At 42.1% G+C, this 22,791-nt stretch overlaps 2 protein-coding genes across 3 annotated transcripts in view; one reads left to right on the forward strand and one right to left on the reverse strand.

Moving 5' to 3' along the window:
* Nucleotides 1–3,887: 3,887 nt before the first annotated feature.
* Nucleotides 3,888–15,086, reverse strand: cgrrf1 (cell growth regulator with ring finger domain 1). The gene is made up of 6 exons (XM_058613529.1): nt 14,857–15,086; nt 14,287–14,423; nt 12,669–12,846; nt 12,048–12,195; nt 7,261–7,368; nt 3,888–6,136 (listed from the first exon to the last, which is right to left on the reverse strand). The coding sequence occupies exons 1-6, from the start codon at nt 14,958–14,960 to the stop codon at nt 5,786–5,788; spliced, it is 1,026 nt and encodes a 341-aa protein (XP_058469512.1). The 5' UTR covers nt 14,961–15,086; the 3' UTR covers nt 3,888–5,785.
* Nucleotides 15,087–16,837: 1,751 nt separating this feature from the next.
* ddhd1b (DDHD domain containing 1b) overlaps nt 16,838–22,791 on the forward strand; it is a 45,589-nt gene continuing 39,635 nt past the window's right edge. Inside the window, exon 1 of one of the 2 annotated variants that reach the window (XR_009233660.1) lies at nt 16,838–17,734. Coding sequence is in view for 1 of the 2 variants with exons in the window: in XM_058613516.1 (XP_058469499.1) it covers nt 17,050–17,734 (685 nt within the window). In the remaining variant the exon portion in view is untranslated. The remainder of the gene's footprint in view (nt 17,735–22,791) is intronic. The other variant, XM_058613516.1, reaches the window with a different exon arrangement.

The raw sequence follows: 22,791 nt of genomic DNA on the forward strand, positions 1-22,791 counted from the left end.
GAGGGGCCCTTTGAAACTTTTGAAAGAGAGATGGTTGGCAAACCAGTCCCCCGCCACAAATTTGCTAGACTTTGTTTGTCATTTTCGGTCAAAGCTGAACAAGGCATGTGAGCTGGCGAGGCAGAACTTGGGGGAAGCCCAAGGACGGATGAAGGGGTGGTATGACCAAAGGGCAAAGCATCGAGCATTCTCTCCTGGTGACAAGGTGTTGGTGCTGCTGCCACTTCCGGGGTCTGCTTTGCAAGCTCGATTTAGCGGTCCATATGTGATTGAGCGTCGGGTGGGTGAGTTGGATTATTTGATAAAGACTCCAGAACGAAAGCGTAAAACACGTCTCTGTCATGTTAATCTGTTGAAACAGTACTGTGAGAGGAGCCAGGCTGGGCTCTCAGGGGTGAAGACGGTTGCTGTGCTGAGCACTTCGATTCCTGTGGGTGAAAAGGACATTGATGGTGTTGTTGAACGTGGGGTCTCTCGTGCTAGGCTTCCGAACTCAGAAATTGTAGCCAATTTGGAGGTCCATCTGTCTTATCTCGAGTCCTCACATCGGTCCGACGTTATTGAGGTTATTTGTAAATATCCTGCCCTGTTCTCTGATGTGCCTACTTGTACCAATGTTCTCCAGCATGACATTGATGTAGGGGAGGCTGCACCTATTAGGCAACACCCTTACAGGGTAAATCCTGAGAAACGCCAGCTGATGAGCAAAGAAGTGGATTACATGTTGCAGCATGGCATTGCAGAACCTAGTGCTAGCCCATGGAGCTCCCCGTGTTTGCTGGTTGATAAGTCAGATCGCACACCTCGATTTTGTACTGATCTTCGCAAGGTAAACTCTGTCACAAAGCCTGATTGCTATCCTCTTCCCCGTCTAGATGATTGCATTGACAGAGTAGGGTCTGCAGCTTGTGTCACTAAGTTAGACCTCCTGAAAGGCTACTGGCAGGTCCCTCTTACTCAGAGAGCTCGTGAAATCTCTGCCTTTGTGACTCCAGATGACTTCTGTCAGTATACAGTTATGGCTTTTGGAATGCGAAATGCACCTGCCACATTCCAGCGGCTTGTTAACCTGGTGTTGAAAGGGGTTGCAGATTGTGAAGCATACCTTGATGACATAGTTATTTATAGCTCCACCTGGTCTCGGCACATAGCTCAGGTGGAGGAAGTATTTGGTAGGCTGGCTGCTGCCAATTTGACTGTGAACCTTGCCAAGTGTGAGTTTGGACAGGCCACTGTGACGTATCTAGGGAAGGTTGTTGGGCGGGGGGAAGTCTGTCCTATCGGCGCTAAAGTAGAGGCCATTTGCTGTTTCGGTGTTCCTACTTCTCGGCGTGAGCTGAAACGGTTTCTTGGCATGACCGGCTATTACAGAAGTTTTTGCAAGAACTTTGCTACTGCGGCTGCCCCCTTGACTAGCTTACTTAGCCCAAAGGTCCATTTTGTGTGGACAGAGATGTGTCAGTTGGCATTTGAGAATCTGAAGGCCCTGTTGGTCAGTGCCCCAGTCCTGGCTGCCCCTGACTTTAACAGGCCATTTAAACTGGCTGTCGATGCTAGTGATGCTGGGATTTGTGCTGCCCTACTTCAAGACGACTCGTCAGGGGTTGAGCATCCTGTTTGTTATTTTTCAAAGAAGTTTGACATTCATCAGATGCATTATTCTACCATTGAGAAAGAGGCCTTGGCTCTTATTTCTGCTCTGGACCACTTCGATGTGTATGTCTCTTCCAGTCAGGTCCTGGTGGTCTACACCGACCATAACCCACTTGTGTTCATCGGCAGAATGAGGAACTCCAACCACCGGCTGATGCGATGGAGTCTGTTTCTGCAGGGCTTTAACCTGGAAATAAAGCACATCCGTGGAAGGGACAATGTGCTCGCAGATGCCCTTTCAAGGTCATAAGTGTCAGAAGCATATGGAAGCAACATTTCATTTTATTTTGGTGTTAAGTTGATGTGTGTAACTTGGCGGTTGCCTAGAGCAACCGTTTTAAGGGGGGGGGGTGTTATGTGCAGATCTGCTCCTTGTTTTGCAGTGCTCCTGGAGCTCCTCCTTCAGCCCCTCCTTCTCCTCGTTACCTGGCACCTGCTGCTGCCTTAAAAGCCTGGGAGGCTTCACTCATGTCTCTCTCTAGGCAGGGCCGGCCGCATGGCTCCCATTTACCAGTCTGATTACCATTCATAACAATAAACCCAGTTTTCTTATATTTAATCCTTGTTTGTCTACTTTATGTTACTTCCGTCGAGCCGGGTTGTAACAGCGCTCTATCAGCGAGTGTGTGTGTCTTTGCGCTCTACCAGCGAGTGTGTTTTGGAGTGTGTGCGTCTTTGCGCTCTACCAGCGAGTGTGTTTTGGAGTGTGTGCGTCTTTGCGCTCTATCAGCGAGTGTGTGTGTCTTTGCGCTCTACCAGCGAGTGTGTGTTGGAGTGTGTGCGTCTTTGCGCTCTACCAGCGAGTGTGTGTTGGAGTGTGTGCGTCTTTGCCCTCTACCAGCGAGTGTGTGTTGGAGTGTGTGCGTCTTTGCGCTCTACCAGCGAGTGTGTGTTGGAGTGTGTGCGTCTTTGCGCTCTACCAGCGAGTGTGTGTTGGAGTGTGTGCGTCTTTGCGCTCTACCAGCGAGTGTGTGTTGGAGTGTGTGCGTCTTTGCGCTCTACCAGCGAGTGTGTGTTGGAGTGTGTGCGTCTTTGCGCTCTACCAGCGAGTGTGTGTTGGAGTGTGTGCGTCTTTGCGCTCTACCAGCGAGTGTGTGTTGGAGTGTGTGCGTCTTTGCGCTCTACCAGCGAGTGTGTGTTGGAGTGTGTGCGTCTTTGCGCTCTACCAGCGAGTGTGTGTTGGAGTGTGTGCGTCTTTGCGCTCTACCAGCGAGTGTGTGTTGGAGTGTGTGCGTCTTTGCGCTCTACCAGCGAGTGTGTGTTGGAGTGTGTGCGTCTTTGCCCTCTACCAGCGAGTGTGTGTTGGAGTGTGTGTGTCTTTGCGCTCTACCAGTGAGTGTGTGTGCTCATTAGTCACGAGTCACTCCGTCACACTAGGCTACAAAATCATGGGGAAGACTGCTAATCTGACAGTTGTCCAGAAGACAATCATTGACACCTTTCACAAGGATCGCCAAAGAAGCTGGCTGTATCCAAGCGTGTTAACGGGAAAAGTGTGGAAGAAAAAGATGCACAACCAACCGAGAGAACCGCAGCCTTGAGAGGCTTGTCAAGCTAAATCCATTCAAGAATTTGGGTGAACTTCACAAGGAATGGATTGAGGCTGGAGTCAAGGCATCAAGCGCCACCACACTCCAGTTGTCGTATTCCTCTTGTTAAGCCACTCCTGAACCGCAGACGTCATAGGCGTCTTACCTGGGCTAAGCAGAAAAAGAACTGGACCATTGCTCAGTGGTCCAAAGTCCTCTTTTCAGATGAGAATGTTTTGTATTTCATTCAGAAATCATGTCCTAGAGTCTAGAGGAAGAGTGGATAAGCTCATAACCCAAGTTGCTTGAAGTCCAGTGTTGTTTCCACAGTCTGTGATGATTTGGGTGAAAGTCACTGCACACGTTTACCAAGACATTTTAGAGCACTTCATGCTACCGTCTGCTGACAAGCTTTTTGAAGATTATTTCATTTTCCAGCAGGATTTGGCTCCTGCCCACACTGCACAAAGCACTAACAGTTGGTGAAATGACCATGGTGTTGCTGTGCTTGACTGGCCCGCAAACTCACCAGACCTGAACCCCTTAGATAATCTATGGGATTTTGTCAAGAGGAAAATGAGAAATAAGAAGCCAAAAATGCATATGAGCTGAAGGCCACTGTCAATGACACTACTTCAGTCTGTGTATTGAATTTATATAATATGGGGTTTCATTATTTGAGTTGAATAATTGAAATAAATGAACTTTTCCAAAATATTCTAATTTATTGAGATGCACCTGTAAATACCTGTATGTTACTGAACAGACCATGTAATAAGTACTTGTTTCACCATTACATTGACAACAGCTAGCCTGCTGTTAGCAAAAGATTGCTAAAATATCAGTAAGTAAAGTTACAATATAGACAATACAACTTATGGTCATAAAAGACAACGGTGACCACTGTAGGGAAGGGACATTGCAATTCTAAGCCTCTCCTCTAGAGGTATTTTTAGGTGTAAAGACAATGATGTGGGGAATACATAAGAGGTGGCTCAGGCTGAAAATAACATTAGCTCCAAACTATGTTTCAAAAAGTGTTAACGTTAACTTTTTCCACATTTACACCAATATTTGTTAACTTATAAACACATTAATTAGTTAAATCTAAATATTAAATGTTACACAAATGTTAAATATAAATGTTCTGTATAAAACTAAATATTCAGCTAATTGAGATGGTCAGACTGTGTTTACAGAATCAGATAACAAATATAAATGAACACGTGTGAGTGTAACAACAACGCTCACTTTGACCCCGCGTACACTGCTCTCAGCTGGACACTGAGCGTCACTGCCAAACCATCACTACGTCATATCGTAATGCACAAACCACATTTTTGAATTTCAAATGACAAATATTTATATTTAAATTTAATATTTAACATTTAGATCTAACTATACAGATATTGTTACAGATCCTTTTTTTTTTTTAACATTGTTTGAAGTCAAGTTATTTTCAGCCTCATAAACACAGAGCTTTGAGAGTAGAGCCTTTTTGCTGAATCCATGGACTGAAAAAGAAGTGGTCTACGTATATATCAAATTCCTGATATATCGGTCGAATCTCATCAGTGTCTGTGACACAACTCTTGCTTTACTGCCACATTTTTTATTATTATTATTTTGTTTTGTCTTGAAAATAAATGAAAGTATAAATAAAATCAAGACATGACCATCAAGTGGTAAGACAAGTAGTCTAGCAAACCTTTGCCAAAACCTCACAAATTAGGTGTAAGCATTGTAAAAAGACAAGAAACCGGTCAGCAACAAAAAGTGAAGCAAACAGTGCAGTTAAAGTAGAAATGATGCTTCATTTTCAAATGTTTCTCACCATCTTTTTGTTGTTCCTGTTTAAATGATTGACTGAAGTCACTTTGCAAATCATTATACTCTTGTATATTTATATATTTACCCCAAGAGTATCTTTAAATAATTCAAACCATATAACATTCACAAATTGAAGGATACATAAATAAACTGTACATGGAAATATTACATTCTTCAAACATGAAACAACAGCGGTGACTGATCAGCAGTAGATTTTGTTGAAATCATGCAGCCGTTTATAAAACAGCAGTCACACTTTTCATATATGTAGTATTTACACTTTTTTTGTTCCCTTTCCATGAGATTATCTGACTGTGCCTCACTGCCATCAAGTGGGAGGTTGTTCAATATAACTAGAATCACTCCCACAGAGGATTCTTTAAACTCTACAAAGTTACCAGTGAGGAGCCTCTGAATATCTGTGGTTATGGATGACATAGTATGTTGTTTATTTTGATTATTGTTATTTTATGTTGGTAAAATCATATTTCTCCTACATTAATACACACATAAAAATGACAGACACTGAAAAGTGTGGGTCAGCAGACGCAGGCTCTAATCCATCTTGAGGGTGGAATAGTGAACATGCATGCATGTGAAAAAGCTATTTGTGAAACCCATGTCTGGGCTCATGCTTGATCCTGGATTTAAATATCGCTTTGAGTGGTGATGTACATGGCAAATCACTGGATGTTAACTCACTGGAAGCATTCAGAGCCGTAATGAACGGATTACTCAGGACAGTTGATAGTGGCCATGCTGTAATGCATCGCTTAATTGCCACCGACTGTGTCAGATTGGAGTCTCTGTTCCGCAGCTGCTCCTTGTGTCAGGGTGAATGACTCCAGGATGAAGGCCCTGCAGATGGGGCAGTGCTGAAAGTGTGACATGCAGCCATCACATACACAAGCATGTCTGCAGGGGAGCAGCACCCTGTTCACTGCTGCATTCTGACACACCACACAGTCTCTGCCTGTCCCCTCTGACCAGTCCTCGTCTTCTCCCTCCGGTGCTGGACTCGGCTCTGCTCTGAGGGCCTCCTCTGAAGGTTTGTCGGGTGTGGTGCCGAGTTCTGAGTCAGGAGGCCCAGACAGCGCCGTGCTGTCTGCTGACATGAACAGAGGCTGCAGGACACAGCTGGCATTACTTTCTCACAGTGGACAGTTGGATAGTCACAGCAGAAAACCTCACACTAACAATGGGATGGCGCGGTTTTGTCATTGTCAGCACTGACTGCACTCTATGCACCACCCTGTGGTGAGAAGCTGCACAGACACAGAGGTTCACTCTCATTTCCTTTTGTGTTTTACAGCACTTGGCATCTGCAATGTTGCCTTATTTAAAATCAGCATCTTAAGTTAACTCATGTCTCCACCAACAGGTTATTTTGTGACTTTGGTTCTAGATTTACCTCAGTGACACAAACACACTATAAACAGGCAGCAGTCGAGCAGCAGCTCTGGGACTTTGGTGCAGGAGAGTGAGTGATTTACAAAGCTCCTTCCAGTCAGAAAAAGTGTCTTAAGTTACTAACTTTAGAAGGTACAGATTTATATCCACAAGCCAGTGTTTGGAGCTGCTTCTTGATGCAGAGGGTGTGGTGAGTGCGATCAGCACACAACTATACAAGTGTAGCAACAACATTTCATCAGCAGGTCTATGGGATGGTAAATGTACGTATATATAATTATATTTACCACTCAAAGCTGCTTCACACTACACTACTTCACTCATTCACACCAATTCACTCACACTTTCATACAGAGTATCTATGTGCAGTGCATTTTCTATCACTCATTCATACCCATTCACAGCCGTTTGGAGCAATGTGGGGTTAAGTGTCTTGCCCAAGGACGTAGACTAGCAAAGCAGGGAATCGAACCCACAACTTTCAAGTTGTAAGACGACTCACTAGACTACTGAGCTCGCCCCAGTGGTTTGTTATGGTATGGTTTGGTACAGTACGGTACGGTATGGTTTGGTATGGTATGGTATGGTATAGTTTGGTATGGTATGGTATGGTATGGTTTGGTATAACCCTCTTGCATGACATGCAGATTTCTGATAAGCAGTAGTTTGAGATAAAGTTCTGTCAGTTCAATTTTCATTTTGGCTAAAATGAAATTACAATCTTTGACCATGTCCGTGAAATAACTTTGTGAAACCATCAGCATTAATGTTACACACCACTCCCACTACTCGTTACACTGGTGTTGAATGTGTGTAATGACCTACATACACGGCATACCTTTAATTCATACATGTTCCCCCGTGAAGTTAGAAGGTACTGAAAGAGAGCCCGTGCAGTGAGTTTGTATTTAACATCAGGAACATGAATCACCGTCACACTGGCCACCTGAAAAAACAAACGATGATGTTTGATTCTGTCTTTACAGTCTTTTGTTATAACGATGAAATAAGAAACAAGCAAAACAACAGGAATAAAAAACACAATAATAATGGTAATAAAAGCAACAGATGTTTTAAGGGTAAAGAGAGAAAGGACATAAGAATGACAGTCTATATAATGTGTTTTAAAAAGTGATTTACAAGAAGTCAGTGATTCTGCGGGCCTCTCACGAAGGTCATGTGGCACACATCTCTGAAATTGAGCCTTGACTTTGACAAAACAAAGAAGGGCCCTGGCTGAGGACGTAAGGCTGCACAGTGGCACAAGCTAAATCTCTCTGAAATGTAGCTGGGCCAGCACCATACGTGCTTTAAGTGTGATCACAAGATCAGTAGAAACCTAGCTTCTGTATTCTGGAACAGACAGGAGAGGGATTCTGACGGAAATCAAAGAAGAGTGAGTTTCAATAATCTAATCTATGGACAATTGAAAGGCAAATGAGTATGCAGAATTGTGAAACGCAGGACAGGACCATTTTCTTTCACACATCTCTTTCGACTAAGACGACGCAAAAAAAAGTTTGGCTTACTTCTCGCTCTTGTTTTTACCCAAATGTTGAGATTTTTGCTCACCTAAAAATGTTGTGTTCCATTACAAATAATGCTATCTTCTAAACTGTGTATCAGATCCAGGAGTAAATACCTGGAAGTAAAAGCTGAAATGTTGATCTCTTGTCACATATTTATCTTTTGATGTCAAACTCAAATGTCTTCAGGTTATGGCAAAAATAAAGGAATTGGTCTCACTGTTGTGATACTTGTGGAGGGCAGTGTATATCAGTCTTTAGATTGCCTGGCCCATGTTGAGTTCAACCAGCAGTCTGCCGTGCCACAGCCTCATCCGGTATGCATCCCTGCAAAGTGCATGCTGGGGCGATTGTTACGGGTGCCTGTGAGCAGTGTCGGGAAGGATACTTGACTCCACTACAGTATAGTGAATACATGCCATGACATGCATTTCACATTGTATTGCACAGGTCAGTTCATTGTTCAGTTGAAGCACTGCCATTATGAACCTATCTTTACTACTACTAATAATAATAATGTTGCTTTTATTTACTGATTTATTGTCTACTGCGTTATCCTCCACACGTGGGTCATGGTGGAGCTGAAGCTAATCCCCGCTGCCATTGTGTTGAAAACATACAATAAACTTTTCTGAGTGAATCTTCATTTCAGACAGGTGTGACAGGTGTACATCACCTGAGATTCAAATGACTCGTCAGATGTCGTGATAAGAGTGCAAGTCTGTTTTGGACAGTTATCATCACTGGTGATTTACATTGTCCTTGTTTACAAGACTGTGTAACACAACACATTCAACTTATGAATTTTTGTGATCAAAAGATTGTGTTCAGTAATCTGTCCGTTAACAACAAAAAAAACATGTCAGTGAAAGGTTTTGGTTCTTGTATGACATACTAATATGCACACTATTACTATTATACTACCATCATGCACTTAGTCATCAATGTTTTTCCCCTAAATGTATTGGAGTGTAATTGTTGGAATGTGCACTCCCATAATGAGGGAAATACATTCAATTATTGGCCCAAAACATCGGCAGCATATATCAGCCATCGGTTAACCCCGACTTCTCAACATCGGCTATAGAAAAACCCATATCGGTTGCCCTCTAGTCGTACTGTGTGTGTGTGCGTGCGTGTGCATCAGAGCGCACAGCTCTGATATTATATTACAATGTGTCTTCTTGATCCACTGACTCGTCACCAGTTAGACCATTTTGTGTCATGTTCAACAGGCCACCACGATAAAGTGTATGTTAAGGAAACTCTGCACAGTAGAAATATTGTCAGAAGAAATTGTCGGGGTGCTGTGGTGAGTCTTATTTTTGATTCAGCAAGCAAGAAGCCTGTGTTGAGCAAGGAACTGCATGCAACTGAACTGGCCATTTGTGCTGTTGATGTGTTGATGTGCAACTAAATACATTAAACAAGTCGCACACATCTATTTTTAGATGCAAATGTGAATAAAACACTTGCACTGTTGAACCCTGGGTATAAATGTTTTCCTACAGTAAACAAGTATGATCATTGGTTATGTTCCTACTCAACAGTGTCAGCCATAATGAGTTGTTCTTGTTGGAGGAATGAAATATCTGCTATAGTTGCTAGTGTGCGAGGAGATTGTGGATTTTTCCTGGCGTATATCTACCAACTATTGTATCCTCAGGTTTGGTCGGGAAGCAGTGGAAGTTATTAAAGTACTAGGACTCTCGAACGATTTTCAAGAGTCAAATATATTTTGAATATTTAAAAAACATCAATGATAATTGAATGCTGTAATTACTATTCAAATGTGTTTTACACACGTGTCAAAACGTGGTGACGGAAGCCCCGCCCTCTTTCCTCAGCCTCTAAAATGCCTTGCTCACGTACGACCGTCGCAGAACAATAAAAGTTTTCTGAATCACAACAAGCTCACGTAGATCACCACTTTTTAAGTCCGAGCAGGCAAGAGTTAGATATCGTTTGCCTCCGTCCACATCGCGGGGTTCACAGCTGCTCGTCAGAATGCTATTACAGACAATATATATATATATATATATATATATATATATATATATCTGGATATTTTTTCTGTGATGTATTCAGGGTTTCCCCCAAAGCATTATAGCATGTTAGATCAAATGTTTTCCAGAGGCAAACCCTTTAAAAAATAAACAAACTGTCAGTTATAAGTTTAAGCCACATGCCAAATGTCAGAGGTCACTGAAATAAAAAAAATAAAACAAATCTCTTTCCTGCATGACAATAATATACAGTCATTAATTCAAAAATACAATACTGTTACAATGTTAACAGAAACAAAAATGGACTAACAAACATGACTAATAAAAAAATCTGTGAAAATGAATGCTTCATTGGGTTTGAACAATTTTCTCAATGATTTCACATAGATATTTAACACATAATTAAATAATGTCTTATATTTTATTATCAAAGTGACTGACAGTAATGGAAAATAAGTCAAGACTCTGTAGAGTGTGAACTATGAACCAGCTAGTGAACGATAAATCTAACACACCAAGAGAGGCGGGACTTAAGGCAGAACAGCCAATCATCAGCCGGTCACACTCAAAGCTGGTGTCATGTTTGAGGCAACAACAGGAGAGGGGAGAGGAGGGGGAGAGGGAGGGGGAGAGGAGGCAGACGCAGTGAGCGCAGACACAGAGTGGCCAGAGAAACGGAGAAACTGCAGAGAAAAGAAAAAGTGTGGGTGTTGAACCCTCTCACCGCGAAAAGCGTGGGCGTTAAAACACCCACATCCCCCATGGTTTCGACGCCCTGGTGTGTGTGTGTGTGTGTGTGTGTAGGGATGCAGGGAGAGGGAGAGGAGAAATAGGTGCGAACTTGCGGCTCATGTATTGTCATTTTATTGCAAAATGAATTATATCGATACAAGCAATAGTGTCCCGTGTTATATCGCGTTTAAAAATATATCGATATATATTAAAATACCGAGATATTGCCCAGCCCTGTTATTATTTATTATTAAAAATTCAAATATAATTTGAATATTAAAAATAATAAGGAATGGAATTCAAATGGAATATAGAGGAAAATTAAGTAAGGCATAATAAGTACCCTGTTAAATTAGGCTGAAGTAATTTGAAGTGGGACACAACAGTGACAGCAGCATTTCTTCTTCCCCTTATTTTAAAAAGCAAAAAAGATAACTGACGCGAAGCATGTCCTACCTCGCCCAACAGGGAAATGAGTAGAGCAGATACGACTACAATTTAAAACTGGAACTAAATCACAAGGCACAGTGCAACAAGATATCTGAGAATTAAATCTATGTCTCTGAAATGTGCAGTGACTGTCACGTCATTATTTTAATAATAATAAGTATGCCATTTTGTTTTTCACACGTGGAGGAAAGAGGGCGGGGCTTGAGTCGCCATGTTTTAACACATGTATTAAAAACATTTTAAAAATACACATTCGAACAGTAATTACAACATTCGATTATTGATTTTTTTTAAAATTCTAATTATATTCGACTCCCGAAATTCATTCCAACAGCCGTGAACTCCGCCTATGCTGTGTACCGTAAACCCAATATTGTGTGTGTGCGCGCACTTGGACCCGAGGTCCGTCCCAGATCAGAGGCTGAAGAGACAAAGTAGGAGAAACGCTTATGCTGTGGCAACGATACAGCGATCACTCATTGTATCAAAATAATGATGACAAATTTTTGTAAAAGGTAAAAATGTTGCCCTTTAACTAACTAACTAACTATATGTAAATACACAATTGGAAAGATCGATAATCAACAATCCTAAAAAACTAAATTGAATGAAATAGCCTCTAAGATTGTTTGTTTTCATGTTAACCTTGTTTGTACTCCATAGTAAACATACATGACGCAAATTCTGGACTGGACAAATACCAGAGGGAGTGGTTTCACAAGGTTGACTGGCATATGAACACACAGCTATGTTGCTCGTGTTGCTCACTATAAGGAGAGATGCCATCATGACATGTTCAGCCCTGTGAGTCATTATGACACATACAGTATACACATTAAATATTATGGAAGTAAAGTGTTCACCTTCGAGGTCTGTGTAGACTGTGCATGTAAAGGGACCAAGCTACTTACAATATTGTATGTGTCCCTGGCTTCTGGCTCTGCCAGTGTCAGCACAGCTACAAGAGGGTAGCGTTCCCTCGGCAACAGGCCAAAGTCTGTGATTCCCTGGTCAACAGGAATCTGTGTGTGGCATTCCTCTGCGTCCTCACTGCTGACACTGGGGAGGTGGAGTCAAGAAGCTGCTCCAGGATGAATATATATCAGCACCACACACACACACACACAAGCATCTCAGCAAATAATAGGAATGTTTTCACTCATTATTGTTTCCACGCGTAAAAAGAAAAACAGAGTAGTGTGGGCGCTATGATAAATTGGCAGCATTAGTTGCAGTTTTACAGAATTACATACATTGCCAACAATATAAAGCAGTGGATTATCTAAGGGTTGGGACCACAAGGTGGGCTCAAGGATGATTTTCATAAATTAAATTCAACTTAAAAACAGTTACAAACATTATATTTAAGCCATAGCTGTTACAATTGATAAGAAAAGTGTTACATTGAAAAGATGTGATAAATGACTTGAATGTAGCTCATGAATTTGTAAACAGAATCATTTCTGCCCATCAGTGTATTTTCAATGGGCAGTTAACAGTAAACATTCTTTTGTTAGGACTGTAAAGGATACTGGAAGCTCTGGAGGTGATGGTAGCGTTGGTGTAGTGCCTCCTGAAAATGCTGTGGTGTGCTGAGCCTCAGTCCATGCTGATAGGACTGCAGTGCTCCCTGTAGAGCAGTAACCTCACAACCCCAAAAACAGCTCAGGACGCAAGGTTCCAGACAGCAAGGCCGCACTGATGCACCATCTGCAAGGGAGTGTCTGCTAATGTGAACATGGCCTAGCACACTTCACTTCATGTTCCACTAATTATACTAAAGTTAATGGTTGAAGTTGGGACACTCTTTGAACGATTCATAACATATTTACTGTTGGTGATTTCTGGGCAATATACTACGGCCGACAGGGGCAAACACACTGCAACCACCCAAAACACATGCAGGAGGACAAACAAGCTGCAGATTCACAAACGTGAATTTTGTGTGTTTTTTGAGGGTTGTGTGTGTTTTCTGTCCTGTGTGTGTTTTGGGGTTTGTGTGTGTTTTCTGTCCCGTGTGTGTTTTCTGTCCCGTGTGTGTTTTCTGTCCTGCGTGTGTTTTCTGTCCTGCGTGTGTTTTGAGGGTTGTGTGTTTTCTGTCCTGCGTGTGTTTTGAGGGTTGTGTGTTTTCTGTCCTGCGTGTGTTTTGAGGGTTGTGTGTTTTCTGTCCTGCGTGTGTTTTGAGGGTTGTGTGTTTTCTGTCCTGCGTGTGTTTTGAGGGTTGTGTGTTTTCTGTCCTGTGTGTGTTTTGAGGTTTGTGTGTGTTTCCTGTCCTGTGTGTGTTTTCTGTCCCGTGTGTGTTTTCTGTCCCGTGTGTGTTTTCTGTCCTGCGTGTGTTTTCTGTCCTGCGTGTGTTTTGAGGGTTGTGTGTTTTCTGTCCTGCGTGTGTTTTGAGGGTTGTGTGTTTTCTGTCCTGCGTGTGTTTTGAGGGTTGTGTGTTTTCTGTCCTGCGTGTGTTTTGAGGGTTGTGTGTTTTCTGTCCTGCGTGTGTTTTGAGGGTTGTGTGTTTTCTGTCCTGCGTGTGTTTTGAGGGTTGTGTGTTTTCTGTCCTGTGTGTGTTTTGAGGTTTGTGTGCGTTTCCTGTCCTGTGTGTGTTTTCTGTCCTGTGTGTGTTTTGAGGGTTGTGTGTTTTCTGTCCTGCGTGTGTTTTGGGGTTTGTGTGTGTTTTCTGTACTGCGTCGTTTTGTTTTTGCAGCGTGTTTCTGTTGATGCATGTGTTTTGTTTCTTTCTGCAGATCATTATTCTTTTGCAGTGCGTTTTTCACGTTGCATTTGTGTTTGTTTTCGTGTGTGTTTTTGAATCTGCAGCTCGTTTGTCTTTCTACATGTGTTTTGGGGCGTTGCAGTGCGTATGCCCCTGTCGATCCCACCTTAGTATACACATGAACGCTCCTTTAAACTCGACAACAGACAAAGAATAGATGTGATGTGCATATTTTGTACCTAGAGATAATAAACCAAACAGTATTTACTGCGGTTTACCTTCAACACAGAAAATATACAGCTACAGTGGAACAACAGGGATTCACTTCCATTGTTTTCCATGTGTTGGATGATAAGAACATTTCACATCTCTGACATTTTTAAACACGGTATGCTCACTGACTCTACTCCCATCACTGTTTTCTTAATGATGATAACTGCTCTCACCAGTGACAGATGCTGGACCAGAGCCCATCGCTATAGCAAAGGGATTGGTCACCTGGATCATATGCTTCTCAGGAGTTGAGAGGATGGACTCTGTCTCATCTGAGCTGCGAAGAATCACAGGGACATCAAAGCCAAACCTGCAGGACAAGAACAGAGTAAGTCTCTCTTGCTGATTTATTCATTATTTCCTATTGCATTCATTAATCTGCTGAGAATCACTATCACTGAAAGGCACCGAAAAAGGACTGGGTTTTAAAATATTAATGATTTTAACAAAGCCTGCAATGACTAATCAAATTTGAATAAACTACTAAACTAGAAAAAAAACATCCTCATACAAAGACATGTCATTTTCAGGCTTGGTTAGTATTTTACACTTGTTTTTTATTCAAGACGTTTGAACATATGTGTGTGTTGTGTTGATGATTGAGCTCATAAACCCTGACAGCACCAGGCGGAAGCACATCGAGCGTTTGTGGGATGTCTTCTGTCTGCAGTTCAGCAGTGGTGAAGTTTGCTGTCAGAGAAGGAAGAGAATATGGCTAAGCTAACTCGGCTAAAGACACTTACCACCCGAGCACCACGGCAGCGGTAACAACGAAACACAACGACACCACACTGACGTAAAACAGCGGCGAGTACTCAAACAGCGTGACGAGGAAAACACCGGCCATGACCGAGAGGAAAGCAGTTTATAAGCAACTCCTCTGGTAAACAAATGGATCCATCCATGGGTAAACTCCGCAGCTACAGTTACTTCTTCTTCTTCTGCTGCTGCTGCTGCTGCTTCTCCTTCTTCTTCTTCTTTGAGGTTTTATGGCGGTTGACAAACAACGCTTTGGTGCATTGTCGCCACCATCTGGTAAGGAGTATGGATCAAAGTGTGACAGACAGACGACTTTATTAATCCCTGCGAGGTTCCCTCGGGGAAATTAAAAATGTGGATCTAAATGTGCTGTCACTGCAAAATAAATAAATGAAAAATATATATTACAATAATATACATATATGTATACATGTATATACACACACACACACACACACAAACAGACACACACACTGCTCCTATTTTTTGGGATGGGGTTTTTGATGCATCTGTGTATACTTCAATGTAACCATGGTAACTGTCTATATAGGCTTGTAGTGAATGTGGATTCTGGCTCAACATTCCTTTGTTTTTCCTCTCTAACAGCGTTAGGTCTATGGTGGAATCTGGAAGTATCCATGGTGCTATTGTTGATAGTGGTACTGTTGGGTACACTCTAAAAACTACTCAATTTAATCAGTGAAACATTTTACACTTAAAAATAAGTGTTTTCATGATTTATAACAGTGTTCGTTTTAAAGTTTTAACAAATGTAATCACGGGTGACCGTAGAGTTGCAGTAAAGTTTGTTTTTTCCTTACAGCACACGTTGGCAAATCCATTCAAATTGTTGTAACCATTTAAAAAAGTGTGGTGCGTAGAGATGTTTATGGTTATAGAGCAGCAACCTAGTATCATTTTAAATGAAGTTAAATGCAGTGTGTAACAGCACTGCGCCATGGGGCGACAGATTCATCAGCAAACCACATCCTCCATGCCCAGGAGAGCACATTCTCCAAGAGATTCAGACAGCTCTGCCTTCACAAGGACAGATTCAGGAAGTCATTCCTGCCATCATTTTACATTTTATGGGTTTTTTTGTATTGTATTGCTGCTATGTTAAAACAATTTCCCCTTGGGGATGAATAAAGTATTTCTATTCTATTCTAAAAAGTCCTGCTGTCTTCTGATGCTGCAGGGATTTAATACATTTAATGAAAAAGAAAAAGTGTGCTGTGGACATCAGATACTGTAAGAAAACACACACTTTCATTTATAGATCAATGCTGTCCTGCTTTAAATACATCAAATGTTATTTTCTGGGTCAATTTTGTTTGGAGAGAAACATAAAATTATATTGAAGCATTAATTAGTTGCTTTATTTGTTTTAAAAGGAGATCAAAACAAATTTGGGACCTCCACATGTTCAGGTTGTCCACTTTATGTCCTGTCATGCTCTTTTATGTTGAATCTACCAAACATTTCAGTTATATCTACTCATTGTTTTGAGTGGTTTGGACTTAGGGTTACTATTGCATTGACTTGAATTTTGAATATTTATATATCATGGAACTCAATGTAGTTATTCAGATCTGCTTCAATGTTTTAATTACATTTACTTAATTCATAAGGCAAATCTAAATGATTTCACAGCTTTCATGCTGTCAATGCAATAGTAATCCACAAGAGAACAGAGATGAGGAGGAGCCCAGTCTTCATCAGGGAGGAGGAAACAAGCAACAGGGCTGATAAACAGAGTTCTTTCTTTAGTTATTCATTCATTCATTCATTCCTTTATTCATCTATTTATTTAATAGTATTTTTATTGTATTATTATCATCATGATTATTATTTTTAGTATTATTATTATTAGTATTAGTAGCAGTAGTAGTAGTAGCAGTAGTAGTATTTGTTTTGTATGAGGTTGAAGTATTTTGGATCACGCTCCCACAGAGTGGGTGGCGGTAATGCACCTTAAAGCTGGAGAAGAAGAGGAAGAGGCTGCAGGAGAAGAAGAGGAAGAGGCTGCAGGAGAAGAAGAGGCTGAGCTGTGTCCGTGTGTGACCGGTGTCTTTAAATCCACTGCTGCTGTGATGATGTAACCGTCAGACAGATGTGAGGAAAGCTTCGTGTTGCCATGTTCAGCCTTTAACGCTGCGACTGTACCGTGAGGACACATGACGGAGGAGGAGGAGGAGGAGAACTCTGTGTACAGCAGCAGTGAATGGGACCTGGCGAGTGATGTGTTTGTGTGTGGATACGACGACAGAACCGCAGCCGCCGCCGCCGCCGCCGAGGAGCGTCCGGAGCACATACACCTGTCGCTCCCGTCTCAGGACTGCACGATGCCGGGCCTGGTCGAGGAATACTCGGCCTTGCCTTTCTTGGCGGTGGACTCTATAGACTCTATCTACAGCGAAGGTGACGGTAACATCACCATCAAGAAGCGCATACGCTCCAACAGCTCCAGGCACCGCGGTGACATCGTCACGGAGCTCGGACCAGAGGAAGTGCGCTGGTTTTACAAAGAGGACAAGCGAACGTGGAAACCGTTCGTTGGACACGACTCTTTGAAAATTGAAATGATTTATCGGAAATTGTGCGAGCAGAACCCCGACAAGGTCAAAGACACCGTAGAGGGCGAGGAGGAGGAGGAGGAGGAGGAGGAGGCGAACCGGTCCTACGAGACACATCCGGAGAACGGGACCGTCCACGGAGGTGGAGGCGACCAGGCGGAGGCTGCAGTGCAGCGGCCGTCGTTGTCAGAGGAGGCGAGGAACCACGTGGAGGCAGTGTGTGTAAGAGGAGGGCTGTATGAAGTGGACATCAGAGAGAAGGAGTGCTATCCCGTTTACTGGAACCGTGAGTAGCTAATGATGTATTATTGTTATTGTTGTTATTATTATTGTTATCATGTCTATGTTCACAATGCTTTCAACCAGGGCTGCTTCCAGAGTCTTTGGGGAGCCCTAGACAAGAGGCACCTTGGGTGGGGGACTTAGGACTGGGTCATATTTTCCATATTGTGTGTCCTCAGAGGTCAGAGGTCAGAGATCTGAGCTGAACTGCGTTGCCTGTTCAGCTCAACTTTAGCAACTATGAATGGGTGAGAGAGGCGCAGTGCCTGGCTATTTCAGTTCTGAAGATATGGCTGTTGAAAAGCTGGTTTTGCCTTCCAATCAGGAGCCTGTTGTCCTCATTGCATATGCATTTTAAGCTTCAGGGAGACTGGGACCATGTATTGTTTGTATTAACCACTTTCCAACGTAGAGATAGATGGAATGTCGGATTCAGAATAGTGATGGGACTTATTGTCCATATGCTCATTTCATATGCAAATGGCTGAGGGCAATGACTGCTGCAATCAAAGTTGTGCCCATCTTATTTGTAAGTTACTGAACACGATCATGGCTGATATTGCCATCGCCATCGCACATCTAATTTGCAAATGATTGGAGGACAATTTAGGATGATCAACAATGATCAATCAACAATGATCAATCTTTTGCTACACTGCATTTAGGGAACGTTAGGCTCCTACCTAACGTTCCAGGGAACATTCTTAGAGCAGTACTTCTCAAATAGTGGGGCGGGGTGAGGTGTGGGGGGGGGGGGGGGGGGACAACTCATACAGTGCTTTATCCTAGATAAATAAATAAAAATGATCGGGTTCCCAATAGTATTGGGGGGGGGGCGTGACAGAAAATAATAGAGAACCACTGCCTTAGAGGAACGTTTTTTGAACGTTGTGCGTTAGGATGGAATCACCTCCACATTTTGCGACAGTGTGGTCCATACATCCTGACTGCACATGTTCCTGTAGCACAACACTTTATCGTCCAGATGGTGGCATGCCGTGTTTTGTTTAAAAATGACAAAGTATATCGTAATAATAGACAGTTACTTGACGTTATTACAGATGTCCCTTTGTTTCCACTAGGGATGCTCCGATACAACTTTTTCACTTCCGATACGATACCGATATTGCAGCCTTGAGTATTGGCCGATCCCGATACGATATCAGCACTAATCATACATACAGTTATTTTGTAGTGTGGAATGTTAGAATAGGCTTGATCAAGTGACATGACTTAAACAGAGAACAGTCAACAATAGTCAGCAACAGTTGGTATGAGAAAAACTGACCCATTTATTATAAACCAATGGTTACATCAATTTTAACCTTCAAAATAAGAATATTGGATTTTTTGCCATGTCAATTTCATACAGTCTATGGTTAATTTTATCAGGAGGAAAGTACCAAGTGCTAATGTGGGGGTGTTTTCAGAGCACCCGTGTTTCACAGGTAACAGCGTGTCTTCAGAGAACACCCCCCTCCGGCCCCGCAGACGTACTTAGCTCCGTGTGTGGAGCTTCAGGACACATTTAAAACACACAAAGCTCTTGGCATGGCTGCTTTTTGAGGTATAATTAACAAACTGTTGAAAGTCGACAGGTAGCGCTGGTTCGTAAAATAATGTTGTTTTAGTAGCTCACCTCAGGATGAGCTAGCGTGGTGCTAACGGCTAGCTCACTCTCATTGTGCGGCTTCGTAGCCTCTGATTTCAGAGGTTAAATAAAAATGTTTAACCTCTGAAATAGCAGTAGCACACACACACACACACACTGTTGTTGTGATCATGTGATCTACATGCATCCAACACACAGAGCCCATGTGATCACAACAGGCGCTGCTGGATAGAAGAGCTGGAGCGGAATGGACTGTTGCATCGGAGCGCTTATATCGGAGATTTTAGAGGCACTCCGATATAATCTGTTACTTGTTTTTTGGCTGATACTGGACCGATATCATATATCAATATCGGATGGGGACATCCCTAGTTTCCACACATGTACAACTAAACAGTCGATATAAGGATATACAAATGGGGTGAAGTCCTGACTAAAAATGATAACTCCTGGAATGGAATGTGAGACAGAGAAGACATTCATTTTATTGTGATTGGAGCCATAGCAATGTAAGCACTGCTGAAAAGTGGCTATGTAGGGCAGAAAGCATGACCTGGCCCTCAGTTGGGTAGTTTTCCAACAAGACTTCATTACATTCATTACAAGATTTAAGGTGCTTTTCACACAAGGCACAAGGTGGACAAGGCATGCAGCTCTCAAAGTTTTATTTATCACAAATGTCTTCTGTTTGTTAAAAGACAGCGGCGCGCACAGATGCAGGGGCCGAGGCTCCCCGGTTATCAATATTATCACGGTATTGTTAGATGTGTTCAAAATGTTCCAAAAGTACTGAACACACACACTGAAATCTTTTAACAAAGTTTTATTTAAAACAATATATTTTAACCCTAACCCTAACCCTTGCGGTAATCAATCACGGTTTGAAATGGTAGTACTAACCGTCGGGAATTTTACCGCGGTTTATTGTCATACCGGTAATCGTTACATCGCTATTTCTGACACACATACGCCACGGTAACTCTGTCTACAGTTGCCAAGACCTGATAGGCATTGGATTTCAGGCAAAAACTGAAATTACAAGTGCCCTTTCACAGACTCACAAGAGCCCCTGTCTTCTTTTAAGTCCACTGTGTGGGATCATTTTTGATTCAGCGTAGACTACGATGAGAAATGGACCAGATGCGATCTGGTATGTGACCATGCAGCGTACCGCTTTACCATCTGCAACATCCACTGACAGTCACGGAGCGACCGCACACAGCACACACACACATTCACATACAATGGCGTTAACAGCCTTGTCATATTCACGTTTGATTGTATTTGGAGTTAAGTTAAGTTAAGTAGTTTCTGGACCTGAACACAAAGCTGCTGCCTGAGTATGTGGCTCCACAGATAAGGACAGGAACACTGCAGAGGGTCATAAACAACTGCCCTCTGCCTGACCTGGAACAAAGCTCTACATCCTGCTGCCTTAGGAAAATCAAGGCCATCACAGGAGACCTCTCACAACCTGCCCACCCACGTTTGACCTGTTGCCCTCTGGGAGGCGCCACAGGCCAATCAAGTCCCACACTGGCCGACTGATGGACAGCTTTTTCCCTGGGCCGTACGAACTGCCAACACACACACACACACATACCCCTGCCCGCATTTGTAGCTTCCAAAAAAGATATTTTCATGTTGTTGCAACATAGACATAAAAATGCAACCTCACCACTCTTGTCTGTGTCACGTCTGATGCACATCTCCAAGGAAATGTGTGAAAAGACATTACAAATATACCAAATATTAAATGTAACATTGTAAAAACACCATGAATCCAAATATTTTATATTAAACACTGACAGCAACTGTTACTGTGTCACTCCCATCATGCCTTTCTCCGTTCATGAACGCGCCAATCAAGTAGAGAAAGCGAGCGGCTCGTTCGCATAGCTGAGAGACATTATGGGAATAACGCTACTGCGCACGCTCTGTACCAGCTCTGTACAACCAGGAAATAAACCCAGAAGTCAGAAACTTTCAGTGAACGTGCTGAGTGGAATGAATGGAGCCAAAGGGGCGGAGCACTATCCAGTTCTTATAATACATCCATGCGTAGAACTTGAAAATGACAGATTGTGTTCTGTCCTATCCGTGTCAGTGCTTTGTTAATGTTATGCAGCGACATCTGGTGGTGATTTGAATCATTGCATTTTTAAGGAGATCAACAGCACATGCACATGCAGACTGAATGCTCCACCACCAGAGTTATTTGTTTTTCCTTGGAGTAGATCCATCAGTGAGTATGGTCACTCATAGTTGTTTTTCTTGTTAAAACATGTGTAAATGTTCTACTACTGTTGTTGGAAGCGTTACTTTCAGTCAGAGTCGGGCTAAAGCTAATCACTAACGCTAATCGTGATGCTAGCATGGGTTTAGCTGGGCAAAATATATAGAGAGTTAGCACAGACTGTTAAGCCTTATTTATGATGAACAGTCTGTTTTATTTAGCTCATTTGCTTATATTGTAAATATGCTGTGTTTATGTTGATGTTGCACATATCATATTTGACTGTAACATATTGATTATTTTATACTGTATTGCAGTTTTACAAAAAGAAAACAACCAGGATTTCAGTAAAGAAAACACTCAACTTGGAGTCAAGCCAACTGAGTCTTATTGTTGTCTAATAATACAGTTTATATCAGCCAGGACAGACTAGATTGCATTGAGTAAGATTTAGCGTTACACTTATTAATGATGGTGGATATTTAAAAATGTATAAACATATGCAAGACCAGTGCTTTCAGGCTTTGTTTTTTTGGATAAATAAATTCAGCCACTTACTGTTGTTCTGACCAAGACTTTGGCCGTTTCTCAATACTCAAGTACGCAAGTATATACTTGAGAACTACACTGGGAGTACACACTCGTGTACAAGTACAGAGTACACAAGTATGATTCTTCAGTTGGAACAGCGGCTACTTCCTTGTTCTACTGTTTGAATGGCGGGTGGCACCAAGTGCTTAAGCCTCATTAGCGCCACCTACAGTGTTGATAAATGAACATATGAAATACTTTTAATAAATGCATATATGTATATATATATATATATATATATTGTTATTATTTTCACATTTTCAATATTTAACTTTATTTATTTATTAATTTATTTTTTATTAAAATATACAGTACAATGTGGAAAATAGATATATTACAGCATTGTAGAGTAGTGTGTGTATATTTATGTACATATTATATTTAAATATAGATACAATGACCGTGCGACTTTAAAATAAATAAAGCATTAATAATATACAAACTTTTAAACTGTCAGGTCAAAATGTTTCCATTAAAAACAAAATAACACGTCAACAACAAATCTATGGATCACACTAAGCATGTAATGACAGATCAGGACAGGCCGAGGTAACGCTGCTCTGTGCCGGGCACAGTGAGCGCCGAGCGTCCGCAGAGGCGGAGCCTATCACCTCTGACAACG

Source organism: Solea solea, chromosome 17, assembly GCF_958295425.1.
Source record: "Solea solea chromosome 17, fSolSol10.1, whole genome shotgun sequence".
Lineage (NCBI taxonomy): Eukaryota > Metazoa > Chordata > Actinopteri > Pleuronectiformes > Soleidae > Solea > Solea solea.

Coding starts and splice junctions, on each gene's coding strand:
- cgrrf1 (XM_058613529.1), bottom strand. CDS start 14,960: ATGGCCGGTGTTTTCCTCGTCACGCTGTTTGAGTACTCGCCGCTGTTT. Junction 12,196..12,668: donor CATCACCTCCAGAGCTTCCA/GTATCCTTTACA, acceptor CCACCTCCCCAG/TGTCAGCAGTGAGGACGCAG. Junction 7,369..12,047: donor CCAGGGACACATACAATATT/GTAAGTAGCTTG, acceptor TTGTTTTTTCAG/GTGGCCAGTGTGACGGTGAT.